General features: G+C 42.5%; 2 protein-coding genes across 5 annotated transcripts; both read right to left on the bottom strand.

The window, feature by feature from the left end:
• Positions 1-1266: 1266 nt before the first annotated feature.
• LOC147245236 (far upstream element-binding protein 2-like) lies at positions 1267-9731 on the bottom strand. 4 transcript variants are annotated; one of them, XM_086185118.1, is made up of 18 exons: positions 9418-9731; positions 8775-8877; positions 8624-8683; positions 8414-8450; positions 8209-8261; positions 8019-8090; positions 7313-7370; positions 7024-7195; positions 6775-6873; positions 6598-6696; positions 6299-6401; positions 5966-6087; positions 5399-5683; positions 5184-5299; positions 5006-5094; positions 4456-4653; positions 4032-4234; positions 1267-3848 (listed from the first exon to the last, which is right to left on the bottom strand). In XM_086185118.1, the coding sequence occupies exons 1-18, from the start codon at positions 9709-9711 to the stop codon at positions 3840-3842; spliced, it is 2172 nt and encodes a 723-aa protein (XP_086041244.1). In that variant the 5' UTR covers positions 9712-9731; the 3' UTR covers positions 1267-3839. The 4 variants fall into 4 exon arrangements, with proteins under 4 accessions (XP_086041244.1, XP_086041246.1, XP_086041245.1 ...); XM_086185120.1 differs by having other exon boundaries at positions 5987-6087; XM_086185119.1 differs by having other exon boundaries at positions 4044-4234; positions 9418-9730.
• A 2362-nt stretch (positions 9732-12093) lies between these two features.
• LOC147245235 (GTPase IMAP family member 8-like) lies at positions 12094-17582 on the bottom strand. Its single transcript, XM_086184861.1, has 6 exons — positions 17471-17582; positions 15073-15795; positions 14287-15000; positions 13392-13513; positions 12605-13295; positions 12094-12531 (listed from the first exon to the last, which is right to left on the bottom strand). Exons 1-6 carry the CDS (start codon positions 17565-17567, stop codon positions 12245-12247), a joined length of 2634 nt encoding a protein of 877 aa, XP_086040987.1. The 5' UTR covers positions 17568-17582; the 3' UTR covers positions 12094-12244.
• Between the last annotated feature and the right edge of the window lie 330 nt (positions 17583-17912).

Here is a 17912-nt window from a genome sequence, read left to right as displayed (position 1 = left end):
CCTCTCGTGCAGTGTATGGTGCTGTGTTGTCACACATTGTAAGCAACCTTTGTGTGCATTATTGATTTCTTTGTGATTTTTTGTTCGGTCGATCATATCTGATGACTTTTCCACTAACAGGCTGAGCTCCAGCCTCTTTGCACATGTCGACTTATGTCTTTAAGACTCTGTCAGAGTTCTATGAAACCTTTTTCTTTTAACGGTGGGACGCAGGTGTCATGATTTAACACAACCATCTCGTGTAGCTCTTTTTTCTTTTTGAACAGTTCGATGAGAGATCTGAAGCGCACGCTCTTCCTCATCTACCATAGTCATCTCAAAAGCATTTCGCCTTCCTGCAAATGGCTTTGTTTTGCTCCAAACATCCATGTTCTTAAACACTGTTAAGATCGGTTGTTATAAATCAACTCCAGATTTCTACATTCGTCTCTTAAATAGCCGCAATGTTTTAACCGGGCATTGCAAGCCTCAAACCAGCACATTATCCTTTATTTGGGAGTCCAATGCTACAGCAGCCGAGTACATATCACTCCAGTCTTCTGAAGATCTACAGCATATAGAATGGTCATTGTTTACCTGGTTAAAAATGTCAAGTCATTTTTATAGTGCATTGTTTCTTATGTACAAAACAAACTGAGAAAAAAAAAGTTGTTTAGTGGCAGTGTTTTATGGATTTGGTCTGCTATAAGTATGACTGTGCCTTTGGAGGTGGTAGAATGCAATTCAGATGTTTTTAATTTTAAAGATATAAATTAAAGAATTTTTAAAATTGCACGTGTATTCTTTCAGCAATTTTTTTTTTTTTTTTTAACCAGCAAACTGATCTCGATATGTTTCATCCTTGTGGTTAACAGTACAGGCTTGTGAGCTGTGACGCATGACTTCCTTGGTTACATTCACACTTGTTACTTTATAGGCCTCTGTAGAAACCACAAGTACCTTCAGTTTTAGTCACTTGGTGGAAAAAAAATCACATCAGTACACAAATACATTAGAATACTGAATATCAATACTGAAAGAAAAAAAATGGTAAAAACACCTTGATGTTTTGATTTAGGAGTTGTCGTTTCATCTAGTTTCCCAAGCTATCAATTTAAAAAGTCATATTTTTCTTAATTACCGTCTCCTCTTTGCAATATTTGATGACTCTGAGGAAGGTTATTACTGCCATCTAGAGGTGGCTTATGTCAATTGGTTTTATATCCAGTATTTTATAAAGGAGCATCATCAAAACAAAAAAAGAAGCACACACATTTAAAACTCACATTTGCTTCATTTTATTTCACAGTCTTCCTGCTGGTGGTCATTTATTCACAATATCAACACTGCTGCTCCCAGCTGCCGTTCAGAGTACAAGAATCACTTGATGCATCTGTAGGTCAAGACCAACAGCTTTATATTGCTGAAAATATGTACACGTAGAATCAAATAAGATGTACTGGAAGACTACATTTCATTCCTTTTACAATGTGAGCTTCATTCATGAAATGAGTTCATCAACCCCCAATTTCACCTAACAGAGAGGTAGCAAAGCCTATTTTCTATTATTGCCCCTGGCATGTACTGTGTACCTCTTCTACAGTTCTACAATTTCATTTGGCAGACGCTATTGACCAAAGCAACGTACAACACAAGCAAGAATTCAGACTGGAGGGAAGCCTTAGTAGGTACAACAAAGTGCTTCAAGTTTAATTGGGCATAGGTGCTGCCATCTAGTGGCAGAAGAAATTCTTCACCCAGGCTGGCAAATACTTCAGTTACAACAGACACACGGTGGATAAAAGGACCACGGAGTAACAAGTAGACGTCAGGCTTTGCTTCCCGTTTATAGGACTAAACTGAGGGGCTGAAAAAATCCTGCGGTGAGTGACAGCACTTCATGAATGAGCCCTAGTGTCTGCAAGAAGATCAATGGCATCAATATAAAAGATTTTAAAACAGGTTCATGCAACTTGAAACAAAATCACAGAATGGCTCGCCTGCATAAAAACATTACTGTCGTGTCAGTTTCGAATATGACCTTAAATGACATGAACAGGCAGACAGGGAGTTTCCGTTGGGTCAGTTTGAAGTGAGTGGGCAAAAAAGAAAGCAAGAAAGAAAAAAGAATTCACCAAAAACTCGACATAACAGCTACAAAGACAGATATGTAGTTATGTACTGAGGCAAACAAAAATTAGCAGTATGTTTCAAACAGGTCTGACAATCACTTAATCCCCCCCACCCCCACCAAGCAATGTGAGGTAACGAATTATTAAATAAATTTGAAAACCATTGAAGTTTTCCCAATCAACATTGCAAGAGGCAAACTAGAATATAAGAGATGTCTCAACTGATTTTCTGTGGAGATTGTCTCTCACACATGCACACACACACACGCACTTATGGCTGTTCATCAAAAGCCCCCTGCATCTCGTCACTAACCACAGTTAAGGACTTGCATATCACCAGTTTGAGGCTGACAGAATATTAAGGGGTCCAGCTCCCATGAGGTGCATTATGTTAGGCTATAAACTAGTGTTGATCATCCCAAACTGGCAGGACTCACCATCAAATGACTATTTTCTTTTTACAGAACAGAAAGATTCGAATTCTCACTGAACACTTTCATAGACAGAAACATAAGGTCAAACAGCTCAACCCCATGCAATCCCAAGCATGAGACTACAGACAAAACAATGTGCAAATCAATTGAGTTTTGAAAAGAATACACCAATTTGTAGGGAAATACACTTACTGTCCATCCTCCCCACAACCAGAGAAGAAGATAGATACCCTTCTTTATTATGTGAGTGCTTTGGGGAGCCGAGACCCACTGACAAGCTAGTTAGCTTAGCACGATAAATGGTGATGGATGGGCAGGTTAGCATACCTCATATCAAGACTGTCTTTGTCAGCCTTAATAGAACTGGGGTTCTGCATCACACTTACATGTGAAATAACTATTTCAAACTATGAGTTGTTGTAGTTTTAGAATCAGAAACATAGCCGGAACTACTTTCCTGACCAAAATTACTGGGGGCAGTGATTTCCTGGAGCAACTCAAAAGCCCCACTGTAATTTCAACCATGGGTGCTGATATTAATATATATTAATATCAGATATTAACCAAGTTCCTGAACCTTTTCTTATGACTTTAGACTGAGGTATGTTAACTTCCCATGCACTACCATTCATTATGTCATGCTAAGCTAACTGGCTGTCAGGCCGCAACTGCATGCAGAGGGGAGAAAGGTATCTGTCCTCTCCGACTGTAGAAGATGGCAAATGAGCGTTACCCCCCCCCCCACACACACACACACACACACACACACACAAAAAGTGCTGTGTTCCTTTGAACCGCATTTAGCTGCAATATCACCTATTCCAGGTACAAAATATCTTTAATATGATAATAGCTGAACCTGCTCTGCGTGTTTAGAACAAGTTTAATACTGACCGTATAGTTCTTCACAGAGTGGGTCTTAAGAGAATAATAAAAGAAAGATGACACTGAAGTATCTCCATGTTCACTGCAATGAAACACACTTCCATGATGATAATAACAGTATACTGTACAGTATGAGTAGGGGCACTGTGAATCTTTGTGTACCCGACAGGAGTGTCCCTCTTCTTCATCCCCTCAGCAGAAAAGCACTAAAATGTTTGTTCAGTTCACATTTTAGTATTTAAAATTATCCAGGTGAGATGTGTGTATGTGTGTGTGTGTGTGTGTGTGTGACAGAAGGGTTTCATATCCCCTCATATCAAATAAATAATACAACTGATGGCCTAGACTGTGGCCTTGACTTCTTCGTCCTTCGTCCATTCCGCCATCGCAGACCTTCTACTATGAGCTTTCACTGTGTCTGCAACACAAATGTTTGAAAAGATGTAAAACCTTCAAGCAAAAAACATTTCTCTTTCTTACAGTAAAGCTGTAGATAGCTTAATTCCAAATAAATTAAAACTTCCATGTGTGACTCAGCAGACAGACTGACACTACTGAAACAGTGTGTTTTTTTAGCCTGTGATAGAAGCCTTATTATTACCTCTGTACCAACCTGTCCTTGCTGTGGAGTAGCTGGCTGAGCGGAGGCATGTCCTGTCTGGCCGTAGTAGGCAGCCTGCTGTCGGTAGTACTCAGCCCAGGCTGCGCTGTAGTCCGGCTGGCCTCCGGTTGTGGACGCTGCTCCCCCTGCTGCTGCTCCTGAGCCTGCAGCTGCCGGCCCAGAGACAGAACCACCTGTCTGGCCTAGGAAGACATATAAGGTCCTTTAGGATGTGGAACTGAAGGTGACAGGCTATAGTGAAGCCTTATGTAAGAGGCTGTCCTGTGGCCAGATTTGATCAATGTGAATATTCCTCACAATGTAAAATGTGAGACCAGAAAGGCCCTCTAAATGGTAAAAAATAAACTTTTATTGACTGTCCAGCTCAACTCTACAACACAACAGTGTAAGTTAATAGTCTCACCCATCCTCTTGTAGTACTCCTCCCAAGCCTTGGTGTAGTCTGGCTGGCCCCCTGTTGTGGTGGTGGCCTGGCTCTGGTCCCCTGAAGTTTGGGCACCTCCAGCTGGATTTGTGGGGTATTGAGCCCCCGATGGCTGCTGGTAATACTGAGCGTAGTAGGCTGCCCAGGCTGCATTGGGGTCATTGGCTGCTGCCTTGCCTAGAAAAGATGTAGGGTGGAGGGGGTGAGGTCCTCATAGGGTGAGGATGAGCCCCTGCTACTGGCCTGGAGACCGGGCTTGGAGACCAGGGGGGGAAACAGAGATAGGATTAGCCAGAGCTGCTGAAGGTAAATAGTCTCATCAACACAACTCCATCACTAACCCTGTTGACCATCTCAGACCAGACATGCCTAGGAGTGGTGTACAGTAGGATAGTACATAGAATATTAGTATATGCTATAGTCTGTAGTTTAGTCTGGGAGGAAAATATAAAGAGGGCCAACATGCTGACAGGTATAAGTGAACAACATCAACCCCTGAGAAGCAGCAGTGAAGTCAAAGGTGACTCACTGGGGTCATGGGGTCCCTGGGGCTGCCACTGCTGGTAGGTGTTACTCCAACTCTGAGGGTTGTACTGGTGACTACCCGGAGGACCCCCACTGAAGAGTGAGGAGGGGTTTTAATGTCTTGGCACTATTGACTCAATTTGATGAGAAAAAAGTGTGAAGCACTACATGCAGCTACTTACTGTGGTGGTCCTGGGGCACCAGGTGGTCCAGGACTGTAAGGGTTGGGATTGTACGGACCCATTGGACCACCAGGAACTGGTCCACTTGGCCCTGGACCTACAGGACATAAAGGACCCTAGTGCAAACAAAATATTCATAGAATTATCCTTTGTTTTTTGTTCAAGTGAAGCGTCAGTCTGTTTGTGCACTTGCCGATGACGACAACACGCAATACCTCAATCTTCTCCTCGATCAGCTGCTTGGCGTGATCGATCTGCTGTGGTGAGCCTCGAATGATAAACAGCTTAAAGTTGGGGTCTCCATTTGGGGGCGGCTGCCGTGAGATCTCCACAAAAGCTCCTGTCTGCTGGTTGATGGACTTGACGCTCTCTCCTCCCCGGCCAATCACCAGGCCACACTTGTGAGCAGGAAGAGAGAATGTCATTTCCCCTCCAGGGGGACCCCAACCCCCTTGTCCTCCACCTCGACCCCTGTTACCTGCAGGCATACCTGGAGGACCCTGTGGATGGAGGAGAGAGATTGGTTGTCCCATACTGCGATATGAAATGTTTCTCAAAGAAATTAAGAGGTCGGTACTGAATCAAGACTAATAACCTGCTAATGGCAACCTGATATATACGAGCTAAGTTTCACTGATGCAATAATAGTGACGTTTTAAAGCTGGAAAAACTCACCTGAAGCCTGCTGGAATACATTTGACACACGTACAAATACATTTCTTACATTATGTGGTAGATTTATAGTTGGACAAAGCTCATGCAAGTGAGAGAGCAGCCCATACCCCCTGTCCCTCCTCCCTGACCCTAATGCTCTGCAACAGGTCGTTGATGATCTGGGCAGCATGTTCACAGCGATCCATGGGACCACTGATGTGGGCAATCTTATCTGGAGCTGTCCCGTCATCTGAGGGAAAGATTGAAATCTAAATTAAGCAATACTTCTGGTATTAAACATCATTACTAAATGAAAAAGTCACCCTGTGAATATTGACACAAGGAAACATGTCGAGAGTTGTTTTAGCACTCTAACTAACGTGTCTGTTCATATTCTTGAGATCGTCTTAATGACAAATGTACAGCTCATGTGAAATGAAGCTTGGAGGTTAGAGGTCTACCTTGTTTGAACTGGATCTTAACGCCAGCATCACTCTGGATTTTCTTTATCATCTCTCCATTGCGTCCAATGACCACACCAACCGAGTGCCGTGGTACTGTGATCTAATGGCGAGAAAAAAATCTGGATTCAGAGGAAGGACGGGCGATAATTTAGTAATATTTGAATATTATTGAGAAAAGGCATCGTATAGTTTGAGCGACTATTTTATGCTCTTCGAAAACATATCTTCTCCTGTTATTGTTCCCTTGTATTAACACCTTATTACCGTATTCCCTTATGAGTCGCACACAAACTCACATCCATGCCTCCTCCCATGCGAGAGCCATAATCATTCCTTTCATTGAAACCACCGTGGTCTCTCTCCCTCAAAATCTCCTGCACCATTTCCTGGGCTTGCTGAAAAGGACAACACAGTGATTACAAAGAATGGTGACACAACATTTAGCTTGTTTGAACTTGGTTATATCATCAAACCTGGACTTTGTATGGATCTCCAATAATCCGCAGCGGCTTGTCAACGTTTGGTCCCTGAGAAGCATCCTGGATCAGAATCATCTTCACCCCTGCTCGCTCCTGGATTATCACATCACAAAATAAAACATTAAAATCACGTACCTTATCCTCTACAATATTTAAGGACAAGAAATAATACATACACAATCTAGATTGAATCTGTCAAGATACTTATGGTATCTAAAAAAGGCTTTAAATAACCATGCATACCTGGAGCTGCTTAATGGTCTCTCCTCCCTTGCCGATGATCAGGCCCGCCTTGCCTGCTGGGATCATCATCTCATGACATGAGCCATTTTGCCCATTGGTGGACTCATGATAAGAGGAGGGCGGCGTACCCCTCCCTCTTGATACAATGTCATCCAAAAGGCTTTTGGCTTTCCTAGTCAAGGAAAAGCTGACCAGTTACCCCTAATGATGCTAGTTACACAGCAGATACAATTCTGATGCTTTCATATAAAACAAAGACGAGCCAGTTTGCACAAAGTCTGAAACTCACTCTATGGCTTCATGGGAACCTGTGAGGCAGACGCTCCTTTCTGGAAGACCTCCGCTGTCTGGGATCAAGCAGAGGATATGTGTAACTCAACAGCGAAGGGAAAATTGTACAATAAAACAACAATACACACATTTAGACTTGTCAGCTACATTATTAGGTACAGCTTGCTAGTACTGGCTGGACACTTTAAGAATTTCCTGATTTCTTTGGACTGATTTGAAGACTGGCATGAAATGATGAACCATACTCACGCACTTATGTCACGAGTCAAATGCGAACACTAAATTTCCCGATTCGAAATGCATACAAAGCTAACGTTATGCTATGAACGTGCTAAACCACAGATTCATGTCTCATCACACTGAACGTTGTGCTTTTTCTCACGTGGAGTGATTTCAACACAATGCGTGAGTTAAATTGAAACACGCACACGCGTAGCTACGCTTGTGAATTCAACAACACAATCATGCAAGGGAGCTGACAAACAAATGATCATTTTTGAGTAGAGTCTCTTTAAACCACCATTCTTCCCTCTTCTGATGCTTGGTCCTCATGGGAATCCCTGCATGCTTCAAACTAAGAGCTTCTGTGACGGGATTGGCTGTTTACGGATAATAGCTTACATAAGCAGTTGAACAGGTGTATCAGCTAAAGTAGCCGGTGAGGGTTTAGGCTCAGAATAACTTCATAAGATCATGAAATATACCTGCAGCTATCTGAACTTTGCAACCTGACTCCTGTTGAATCTTATTTATCTGTTCACCTCCACGTCCGATAACTGCAGGCACAGACAGAAAAGGTTGTGTGTTGTTAGAGGATCACACTCACAGTAATGACATCTATTTGTGTCTTATATTACAAAGATGACTGTGCTAAAAAGAATAGGCCTCACTCACTGAGTCCCACCATACTGTCTGGAACACTGTAGTCTTCTGTGGAGGAGGCAGGCCTGGCACCATGAGCAAGCCAGGATGAAAAAAAGAGAACAAAAGATGATATATCAAAGTTTTCTTAAGGGATTTTGGTTTCAGTTCCCTGTACTGCAAAGACACAAAAAGCTTTATAGTTTTGAACAATAAAAAATGGACTTGATAGCCTCACCTTTGTTGTGAAAGAGCAGCTAACTGTGCGCCAATAGCTGAAAGGGGACAACAATAGAGAGGATGGGTGTGAGAAAACAGAGCAAGGGAGAGGGCTACTGAAGTACTCGAGCAAACTAGTGAAAGAGGAATACCATCGACAGAGAACTGTGAGCTGTACACACCACTCAGCAAGAAGTAAACAGACCAGGAAACATGAGACGAAACTTACCCAACGCTTTGGCAGAATCTAAGTCATTCTGTGCAGCGAGCTTCTTGCTCTCCGGTTGGTCTGTCAAGACAGGAGATATTAACATGTGACACAGTGATAATTTTAACATCTTTTAGGCTAAAATAAAGTACTGAACCCTGGGTATCATTACCTGCATCCTCCAGCTGTCTTTTCTGCGTGGTGAACGGAAAGCCATCAGATGCACTGCTGCTGTTCATGGCAGGACCCGCATCACCACCTATCTTGGCTGCAATCTGAGACACAAATCACAATGACATTTAAACTAGAGTTGTTCTGATACCAGAATTGAAAATGAATTGGTAAAAATGCAGAATTGTTGTCGGCAAGTGTGAGAGCCTAAGCATCAATTGGAAACCACGTAAACAATTAGCCACTGAACGATATCCCTGCTACTTCTCAGCTAGTGAAATAATCTTTGAGTGTTGAACACACAGGAAAGGATGCACTGCAGTTAAATGTATTGTCATCATGTCCGCATTTCATGTCACTTTTTGAGCATATAATGGTGTTATAATCCTGGACGCGCTATTAGCGTCTCTTACTTATTATGACACAGCTCGTGAACAGATATTGTGAATTTGTTGTTCTAGCACTTTCAACTGGTTCCCAGAGACACTACTATAAACCGTACTATGCAACGAAGTTCATAAATATGTCAGCGAGGATGTTAACTGATGAAAAACATTTGAAAAATACGAGACTCAAACTGATGCTAGCCCTGAAGCGAGCTAACTAGCTAGCTAGCTAGCCCTCCATCCCAAACCAGCTGTCACCTGCCGGGCCCTCTGCACAGCGTCCGCAAATGCATCTTTATTGACCCCTCCTGCTCCGTTCCCAAGAGCTGCTTGTCCGCCAAGGGGGTCCACGGGACCGGGAGGTGGCACGACGTTATACTCCGACATGTTTGCCAGAGTAACAGCGAGGAAAAGGGAGAAAACCGACAGATAAGAGCTGCCCAAGATTGGGAAGAAAATAGAAGAAACTGATTGGAGAAGGAAAACGCTAGAGATTCGACGGCAGCCGAGAAGGTTCAATTTGGTTACACTTAACACAAACAGCAGAAACATAAACAGCCGAGTGTTTGCAGCACTTTGTTGTTTCTTGTTTAGAACCAGGACATACCATTTTAATCCATATCACACACCGATTAAGAATTCATCTTAAGGGTTAATTACAAGTGCTGTTTTCTATTTTATTATTATTATTATTATTATTATTATTATTATTATTATTATTATTATTATTAGGGCCTGAGCCCAAAGGGGGGCGAAGACCCTATCGTATCTGTTCCATTTCTTTCTTTCTTATTATTCCACCATTTTAGACCTCAATTTGCTTGCTCAAGAACTCACCAAATTTGGCAGGCACATCAGGTCTGCTGAAAAATTTGATACAATGTAAAAATGAACCCCCAAAGTGCCAAAATGTGCTCCACAATGCCCCCTAGGTATCTAAATAGGGGCGCCATGGCCCACAGGAATTTCATAGAGACCTCGAACCAAAACTCAATCTATTTGTCTCATCAAGGCCTACAATTATACCCCTGACCTAAATCCAACAGGTCGTCCACAATATGCACATGAAAGAATGACTTCGCGCCAATTTTGGACCCTGAACAAATGCTCCTCGAAGGGCGTTAATGGTATCACTTTCAAACTTTAATAAATGACTTATGACACTGTGCTTAACAAAAGTTGTTAAAAACTTTGAAATAACGCAAACAGTTTGGATTACTGTATGTAAACCCCAAAAGTTGCTGTGCCACATTGCACCTTACAATGTAAACCAATGGGGAGGGAATCTCTGGACATATACTTTGTGTCAAACTGAGACTTCTGACATCCAAACTATAAGTCTGACCACTTTCCAACCTGTATCAGTGGATTCGGGACAAATTTTCCTACAAAAATGAGAATTATTCTGTAAGATTTGGCCAAAGTCATGGGATTTACAAGGATATTTCACAAGGAGAGCACTCTAAAATCCTCATCAAACTGACAGGGCACAGAAAGGAAGGATGGGGGGGGTAAAGTCAGAGCTGTCAGCCCAGGTCTGAAAACATCTACGCACTGTGACAGAAGCACCCCAACACACGCAAGCATGTAAAGGCCCGTTCAACACTGCTTAAATGCTCTACGCTCCTTGTAGCAAAAATAATGGACAAGTTTTAAAAAGGAAAAAAAGACGACAAACGTCGTGCCGACAGCCCCCCCCCCCCCACACACACACACACCAAAAAGAAAGACTACATTTTTGCGTAAATACAATCCCAACTTCATCAAGTGCGGTTTCGTAAGTAGAGGTAGCGAGGCAGTGCCGAGAGCCCAGTGTCTGCGGCGAGCGTGGGCTGACGCTGTCCAACGAAGCACTGAGGCCCTCAAAACTGCAGCGGCATCTGGAGACCAAGCATCTGACACTCGTGGGAAAGCCGGTGGAAAACTTTAAGTGAAAGGAAAATGGGCTGCAGATGCAGAACAGTTCCGTCGTGTCACCAACTGGCAACTCTCTAATGTGCATTGACAGCCTTGTTGCCAGCTACCTTGTCTTGATGTGTGTGCAGGTTTACATTCACATGTTCAATAAAAATCTTCATGATGATCCCAATTTATCATTTTATTTGACAAGGTTTTTGCATGTTAAACAGCTGTTGGGTTTATTGTTGAATACAAATCAATAGACAGGGTTAATATCTAATAGGCCCTGGGCCGCTTTGCCTCTTCACTACGGGATCAGCTGATAAAGAAAACTGGTCCACAGATGATTCTACTCACACACATGCACACAAACACACACACATACACACTCAAACACACAGGTACAAAGAACATTTATATATTGGAAATGTATGTGCACAGTTTCTCTGCTGTCTGTACTCTATTCCTCCCACTCGTTTATCCACACACGTACACACACACACACACACACACACACACACACACACACACCTAGTTAAAACACACACTCGCTCAGTGTTGCTGCTCCTAGATGACAAAAAAAAAAAACCTGTTGATGCCATTGATTAAAGATGAGTGGAAATCTGGGCAGCACGGTGGTGCAGTGGTCAGCACTGTTGTCTTGAAGCAAGAAGGTTCTGCGTTCAAGTCCTGACTCAGGCACAGGATTTTCTGTGTGGAGTCTGCATGTTCTCCCTGTTCCTGTGTGGGTTCTCTCTGGTACTCCAGCTTCCTCCCACAGTCCAAAGACATCAAGAGAGGATGAGGCTGATTGATACTCTAAATCAGGGGTGTCAAACTGATCCAGTAAAGGGCCAGTGTGGCAGCAGGTTTTCAATCCAACCAAGCAAAAGCAACACCTGATCCAACAAATGAGCTGTGTGGACACAGCTTGATTGATTTAAGCTGAATCAGGTGTTGCTTTTGGTCAGTTGGAATGAAAACCTGCAGCCACACTGGCCCTTTACTGGATCAGTTTGACACCTGTGCTCTAAATTGACCGTAGGTGTGACCGTGAGTGTGAATGGTTGTCTGTCTCTAGGAACACCTCCTCAGTTGTGTCACTTCAAAAGTGTCACTGCAGTATCAAAGAGGTCATGATGATACTGTGTTGTGTGTGTGTTGAGTGACACTGCATTTATTGCCCTTAACAAGAATGTCTTCGCAGGTATCCTTCAGTGTCACTGGAGACCCTTGGATGGAGACCTGAAGACATTTTGTCTTTTTCTGTGAGGAGCCATTTTGCTGCTTGATCATTGTCTTCTGTCATGTGATCCAACTTCTCAGTGTGACTGGTGGAGGAGGTCATGCTGCCAACACCAGAGGTGATCCCACAGCTCCCAAATCTAAAGCTCAGCAACCATTCAGACACCCTAGCACGCGCTTTTTGGCCCCACAGTGTGCTTCCTACCTCTGATGGAACATGTCCGCTCACTGAAAACAAAAGTTAGTTATTAATAAAAGCAGTGGACCTTCAAACTCAATATCTGAATCACCATGGACTCACTGCTCGGAATGAAGGCTCCGTCGATGCTAGCCACCATCCTCACAGGTGGTAGCGTAGGTTCCTCTGGTTCTTGTGTGACAGCTTTCATCATGCGGTCTATGAGGTCAAGCTCCCTCCTGTCCCACTCCTCCTCTGTCAGCACTGCCTGTCTCTCTTGTCTTGATGGCACAGGCTGGGATTTCCCCACTTTGTCTCCAGGGGTAAAGCAGTTGCCCTTGTTCCTTGTCACCATGTCAATAATTTTCTGGAACAGTGCTATGACTGGAGAAGCGTCAATAAAATTATTACAATTAAGCTCATGGTATCTGTTCCCACACTTTTCTACAAGCCACTGGAGGGCCTTGCCCTCTCTAGCGACGTATTCCTCCACGGACCTGTCCACAAGCCAGTCTCCCCAAGTGAACAGTATCATACAGTGTCTCCAGACTCTTTCACTGAATGGTGCCAGAAGTTCTACTATTGATTTACGGTCATCCTCTGTGAATGCTTGGCACACTGAAACAACCAAGACAAGAGCATGAGGACCCGGAGCACACATGGAGACACTGCGCAGGACTTCCTTCTTTAGCCAGTCAGGTTGTCTTGCGCTGGTATCCCAGCCTGGAACCTCAACGACTGCAATGTTTACTCCGCCAACATTTTGTTGTTGATGTAGCACTGATGTCATGTTACCTCCAGAGGTTTTGAATTCCTGCACATGAAATATAAATATACTGTGTGTACTATATATATATAATTACAAAAATAGTGGGATCAAACCTTGTTCCTACAATATTTTCAGTCTTACCTTTTTGGACCAATCAGTTTCAAACACTTCTTCAAAAAGTATACTGTTTCCTGCCATACTCTTCCCAGAGTGTTTTTTGCCAAGAAGGACAATCCTCATGTTTGAGAGCGACTTTATCTCTCCTGAAAAAAAAACATGCTTTTATCAGACCAACAGTTTTGGCAATGCAATTTCACCTGAAAACTGCAATTTAAGAAAAGACAAGGAAATAGATGAAACACAAGCAAATGAAGAAAACCTTAACCTGAAAATGCATGAGCAACATTTAGAAAGTTCACAAAATAAAACGTTAACAAAATAAATGCAGGAGTGCTGTAAATTCCATTTAACAAAAACAGAAGGAATTCTTTCAGTTAGCTGGAGCTTATTCCAACTGGCACTGGGCAAGAGGCGGGGTTCACCCTGGTCGGGTTGCCAGTCTATAACAGGGCAGGATTTAGCGACTAAATTTTCAATTTATTTCTAGTTTAGTTTCAGTTTTTCAGAACCAGAACTTGTCCAATAAGCTATCCATCAGTGGCATTGAGAAATTTGTTAAATGTATGTTATTTTCTTTTATTTATTTTTTTTAAATATTGTGATCACCAAAATAAAATACAGCTGATAACCAAAATGAAATACAAGCATCATCCAGATGCGGTCATCACTTTTAAGTGTCCTCTGGAAACACTTCTGTTCTCTCTAGACAAAATTTCCTACTTTGTTCCTGGAATGTGCCACTTTAGTTGGTGGTGGGATTTCTAAATGTTGCCCATGATCGGTCACATAGATGAAGATGGTTTCCTAATTTTTCTTGTGTTTTGTCGATATGAATGATTGTTATTAAATTAGAGTGTGCGGTAATTTAAAGGCTTCCATTAAAATAACTAGATCAATAGTAAGTAATATTCTTTACCTCTGAATAACTCTTTTAAAACTCTGGATTGCATCTCGGTTGTCCGCCTAATCTTTTTCGCTATCCTGTCACCAGCTTCTTTCTTTGCCTCTATCTGCTCTGCGCTGGCCAGGTCGATCTCATAATGAGAATTTGTGTTTCCTGCCCACATTTCTTCAATCTTCTCCAGGAGTTCGGTTACCTGCTTCTCATCGTCGTAATTCATATTGTCGAGGACATGATACCTGTTTCCACACTTCTCCACCAGCCAACGCAGACCTTTCTCACTCTCTATACGTTCCTCCACACTCTTCATCCCCAGCCAGTCGCCTCTACTGAACAAGACAAGTGTGTGGGCCCAGATGTCCTCTGAGAACAGACCCATGTGCTCCTGGACTGCTCTCTGGTATGATGTGTTGAAGGCGGCTGCAAGGCCAACAACAAGGAGCACCGCATGGGGTCCCGGGGGGCACATGTACATGCTGCTCTCTATTTCAAGTCGATCCATTTGGCACGTGTCGGTGAGCGTGTGGTTGTAGGCCCAACCGGGAGAATCGATCACCGTGAGCTGCCTGTCAGCTACAACGCTGTGGCTCAGTTCACAGTACTGCGTTGATCTTCTATGATGAACAGAAAATGATTTTTTTCTCAAAATGGTGTTCCCCGAAGAGCTCTTAGCGGACCACTGCGCACCAACCATGACCAATCGTAGATGTGCTGGGGGGGATTTGCCACCTGAGGAGAGTGACAACAAAAATAATCAGATTATGGTTCATGACAATGATATCAGAAAAGATTACAACTTACCCTCGATCAGTGCTTTTACTCGCCGTCTTTGTGTTTGCACTTCAGCAAACCTCTTTGAGGCGCTTTTATTTATCCATTTCAATTTCTCTCTCAGCGCTTCCCCAGCTGCACTATTGACACAATAGTGACTGCCGCCATTTTCAATGACTAAGGCGTCTATTTTCTTGAAAAGTTTTCTGACTTGTGCACTATTCTGTCCGTCGTTGACATTGAGGATATGTGTCCTGTTTCCACATTCTTGGAGAACCCACTGAAGTGCGGGCCATAGAGTGATTTCATCCTGTAAATCTCTAGCAGCGACTGGGGTCTCTGCAGTGAACAGTACAATGGTGTGGTTAAACATTCCTTTATGGAAAAGTAGCAGGTGCTCCTGTAATGATGGTTTGAAGATTTTAGGAAAAGTCAGATATGCAGGAATGACAAGGAGAAAGACGTCAGGTCCCGGGTGACACAGATGGACACTGTTCATGATCTCTAACTTGTCCAGCTTTGGGGTATTTTTTCGCGGGTAGTGCCACCACCAGCCAGGGGTATCAACCACAGTGACCCGTCTGCCATGTACCTCCTTCTCCCTGGCAACACTCTGGGCAGTTCTTCTGCTGGTGTCAAAAACAGTCTCACCCAGTATGATGTTACCAGTTGCACTTTTTTTACTGGAATCACCGTTTAATTCTCTTCCACCTATTAACACGATCCTCAGTTCTGGAAGGCGGTGATGTTTCCCTGTAAGAGATGTTGAAAGGTGTTTTTCCTCTTTAATTAACGGATTGACCTGGATATCATCTTGGCAAGATTACAGTATGTGCAGACTCACAACCAGGGATGCACCGATCTGAAAATTGACATCGAATAGCAGCCTGACACTGACTCAAACAGCTGGATCAGGTATCGGTGAAAATGCAGCTGATCCGTTAAATAAATCATCATGAAAGAGTCCTGAATCAGCAATGTGATGGCCGACGTTAAGGCCTGCTTATCTATTCATTACATTTCGTTTTATCATGTTAGAAATAGAGATGCACAATAATATCAGCATGACTTTGGTATTGGCAGATATTGGTAACTTCTTAAATACATCGGTCCGATTGCTGATATTAAACTGGCCCAGCAAATCAAGATGAGTTTGTTCACTTTTGCTCATTGTTGTTAATGATTAAGCAGCATTTAAAAAAAACTAAGCTTTAAATGTTGTAGAAAGAAAGAAAATTGAAATTTGTCAGTCAACTTACTTAAATGTGCGTTGAATAAAATGTTAAATTAAATAAATAAATTATATACTTTTTTTAATCCAGAAATATCAGCCAAATCACTAATTATATATATATATATATATATATATATGTATATATATATATATATATTCAAGTATTATGCATTCCTTGTCAGAAAAGCAATATTTAAATTATGCTTGACGGTGCCTTATGCATATAAGAAAGATCCAAGCCTCTTCCTAAAGCTCTACAGCTAATTAATTAAATATTGGTATTGGATGAGTACACACTATCGGGCGATACCAGAAGCACAAGTATCTGTATCAGTACTGGGAATGAAGAGGTAAATCAGTGCATCCCTAGGAACAACATCATATTTAAGTCACAGATATCTGATTGGACTCATTAACATTTGCTGCTTCCAAATAGAACTCGCGTTTGGAAAGTCGTGTACAGAACTTTTGTCCTCTCAAGTCTTCAGCCAGTTTCAGTGTATGAGACTCCTGAATATTACAAGAGGGGGACTCTTATGCACTACTTTCATGACTACAGAGCAGTTTCCTCAATAGATTGGTCTTAAATTTACATTTCCTCCCTTGATTCACCCCTCAGTATTTATTAGTGTCAACTCTAGTGTTCTTTATGTATTTTTAAGAACCTAGATAATATAGAAAGTACTCAGGTGAAGTGCTGATAACATATGCGTCCAGTTCAAGTGTTTTTTTTTTTTGGAAAAGATTATTTATTTGCATTTTTAATGCATTATTAGATAGACTATAGAGAAGAAATGACAGGAAAGGGGGAGGGAGATGACTTGCAAAAAGGCACCCTGGCTGGAATCGACCCCTATTTCTCTGCACAGCTTTGACCTGAATGGAATTCCCCACCCAGGTGCCCCCTATTCAAGTGTTTTAATTTGGAGTTATGCCATGCATTCAGCTAAAATTATCTTTGCTGCCAAGTACAATATGAAGTAACCCTACCCTCCCCCTTAAAGTTTACAGCAAACATACACAAGAAACAAAGTGGAGGAACTAGTTGAGATATCTTGTAATTTATATGGTGAAAGCACATATTACAAGCAATTATCTTCAGCTGGTAGCTTCAGCTTTAAAAAAGAGGAGTTTTGTATAAATTGATGCAGTAGATCCAGTCCTGAGAAAGGAGAGTAGGAGGTGATCACTTACCGCTGGAGCTCAAGCCCTCATCAGACATTGTCGTCAAAAACCTCTTTTCCCCTCTCCAGGATCCAGTTATGAGGAGAACCAGTTTAACAAGACACATCAGCAACAAACTGAAGCTCACACCGGTCAGAGAGGAATGATGACACTGGGAGGGCTGGGCGGTGCTATTAAAAGAACAAGACTCGGTACTCTCCCAGTGGTCATAAATCTTTCTAGATACGCGAGTGTCTGTGCGCCATGACTTTCAGAAGCAGACGCTGGCTGTTCATCCAAATAGGCAGTTTCCTTTCTAACCTTTACTTAACTTCTCTTTTACTATAAAGACTCCAATAATTAACCGAAGAGAACGTAAAAAGTGGTTCTGTGCATGAAAGCTTTGTTTGACCAACCCGCAAGGATTGGAACCACGGGCTTACCCTGCTGAAAAGACCTTTAAGAACACTGA

The sequence above is a fragment of the Aulostomus chinensis genome, chromosome 18, assembly GCF_037954235.1.
Source record: "Aulostomus chinensis isolate RoL2024-O1b breed Wild chromosome 18, RoL_Achi_v1.0, whole genome shotgun sequence".
Lineage (NCBI taxonomy): Eukaryota > Metazoa > Chordata > Actinopteri > Syngnathiformes > Aulostomidae > Aulostomus > Aulostomus chinensis.
Note: the sequence above shows the minus strand (reverse complement) of the source record. Positions and strands in the feature narration are given on the sequence as shown.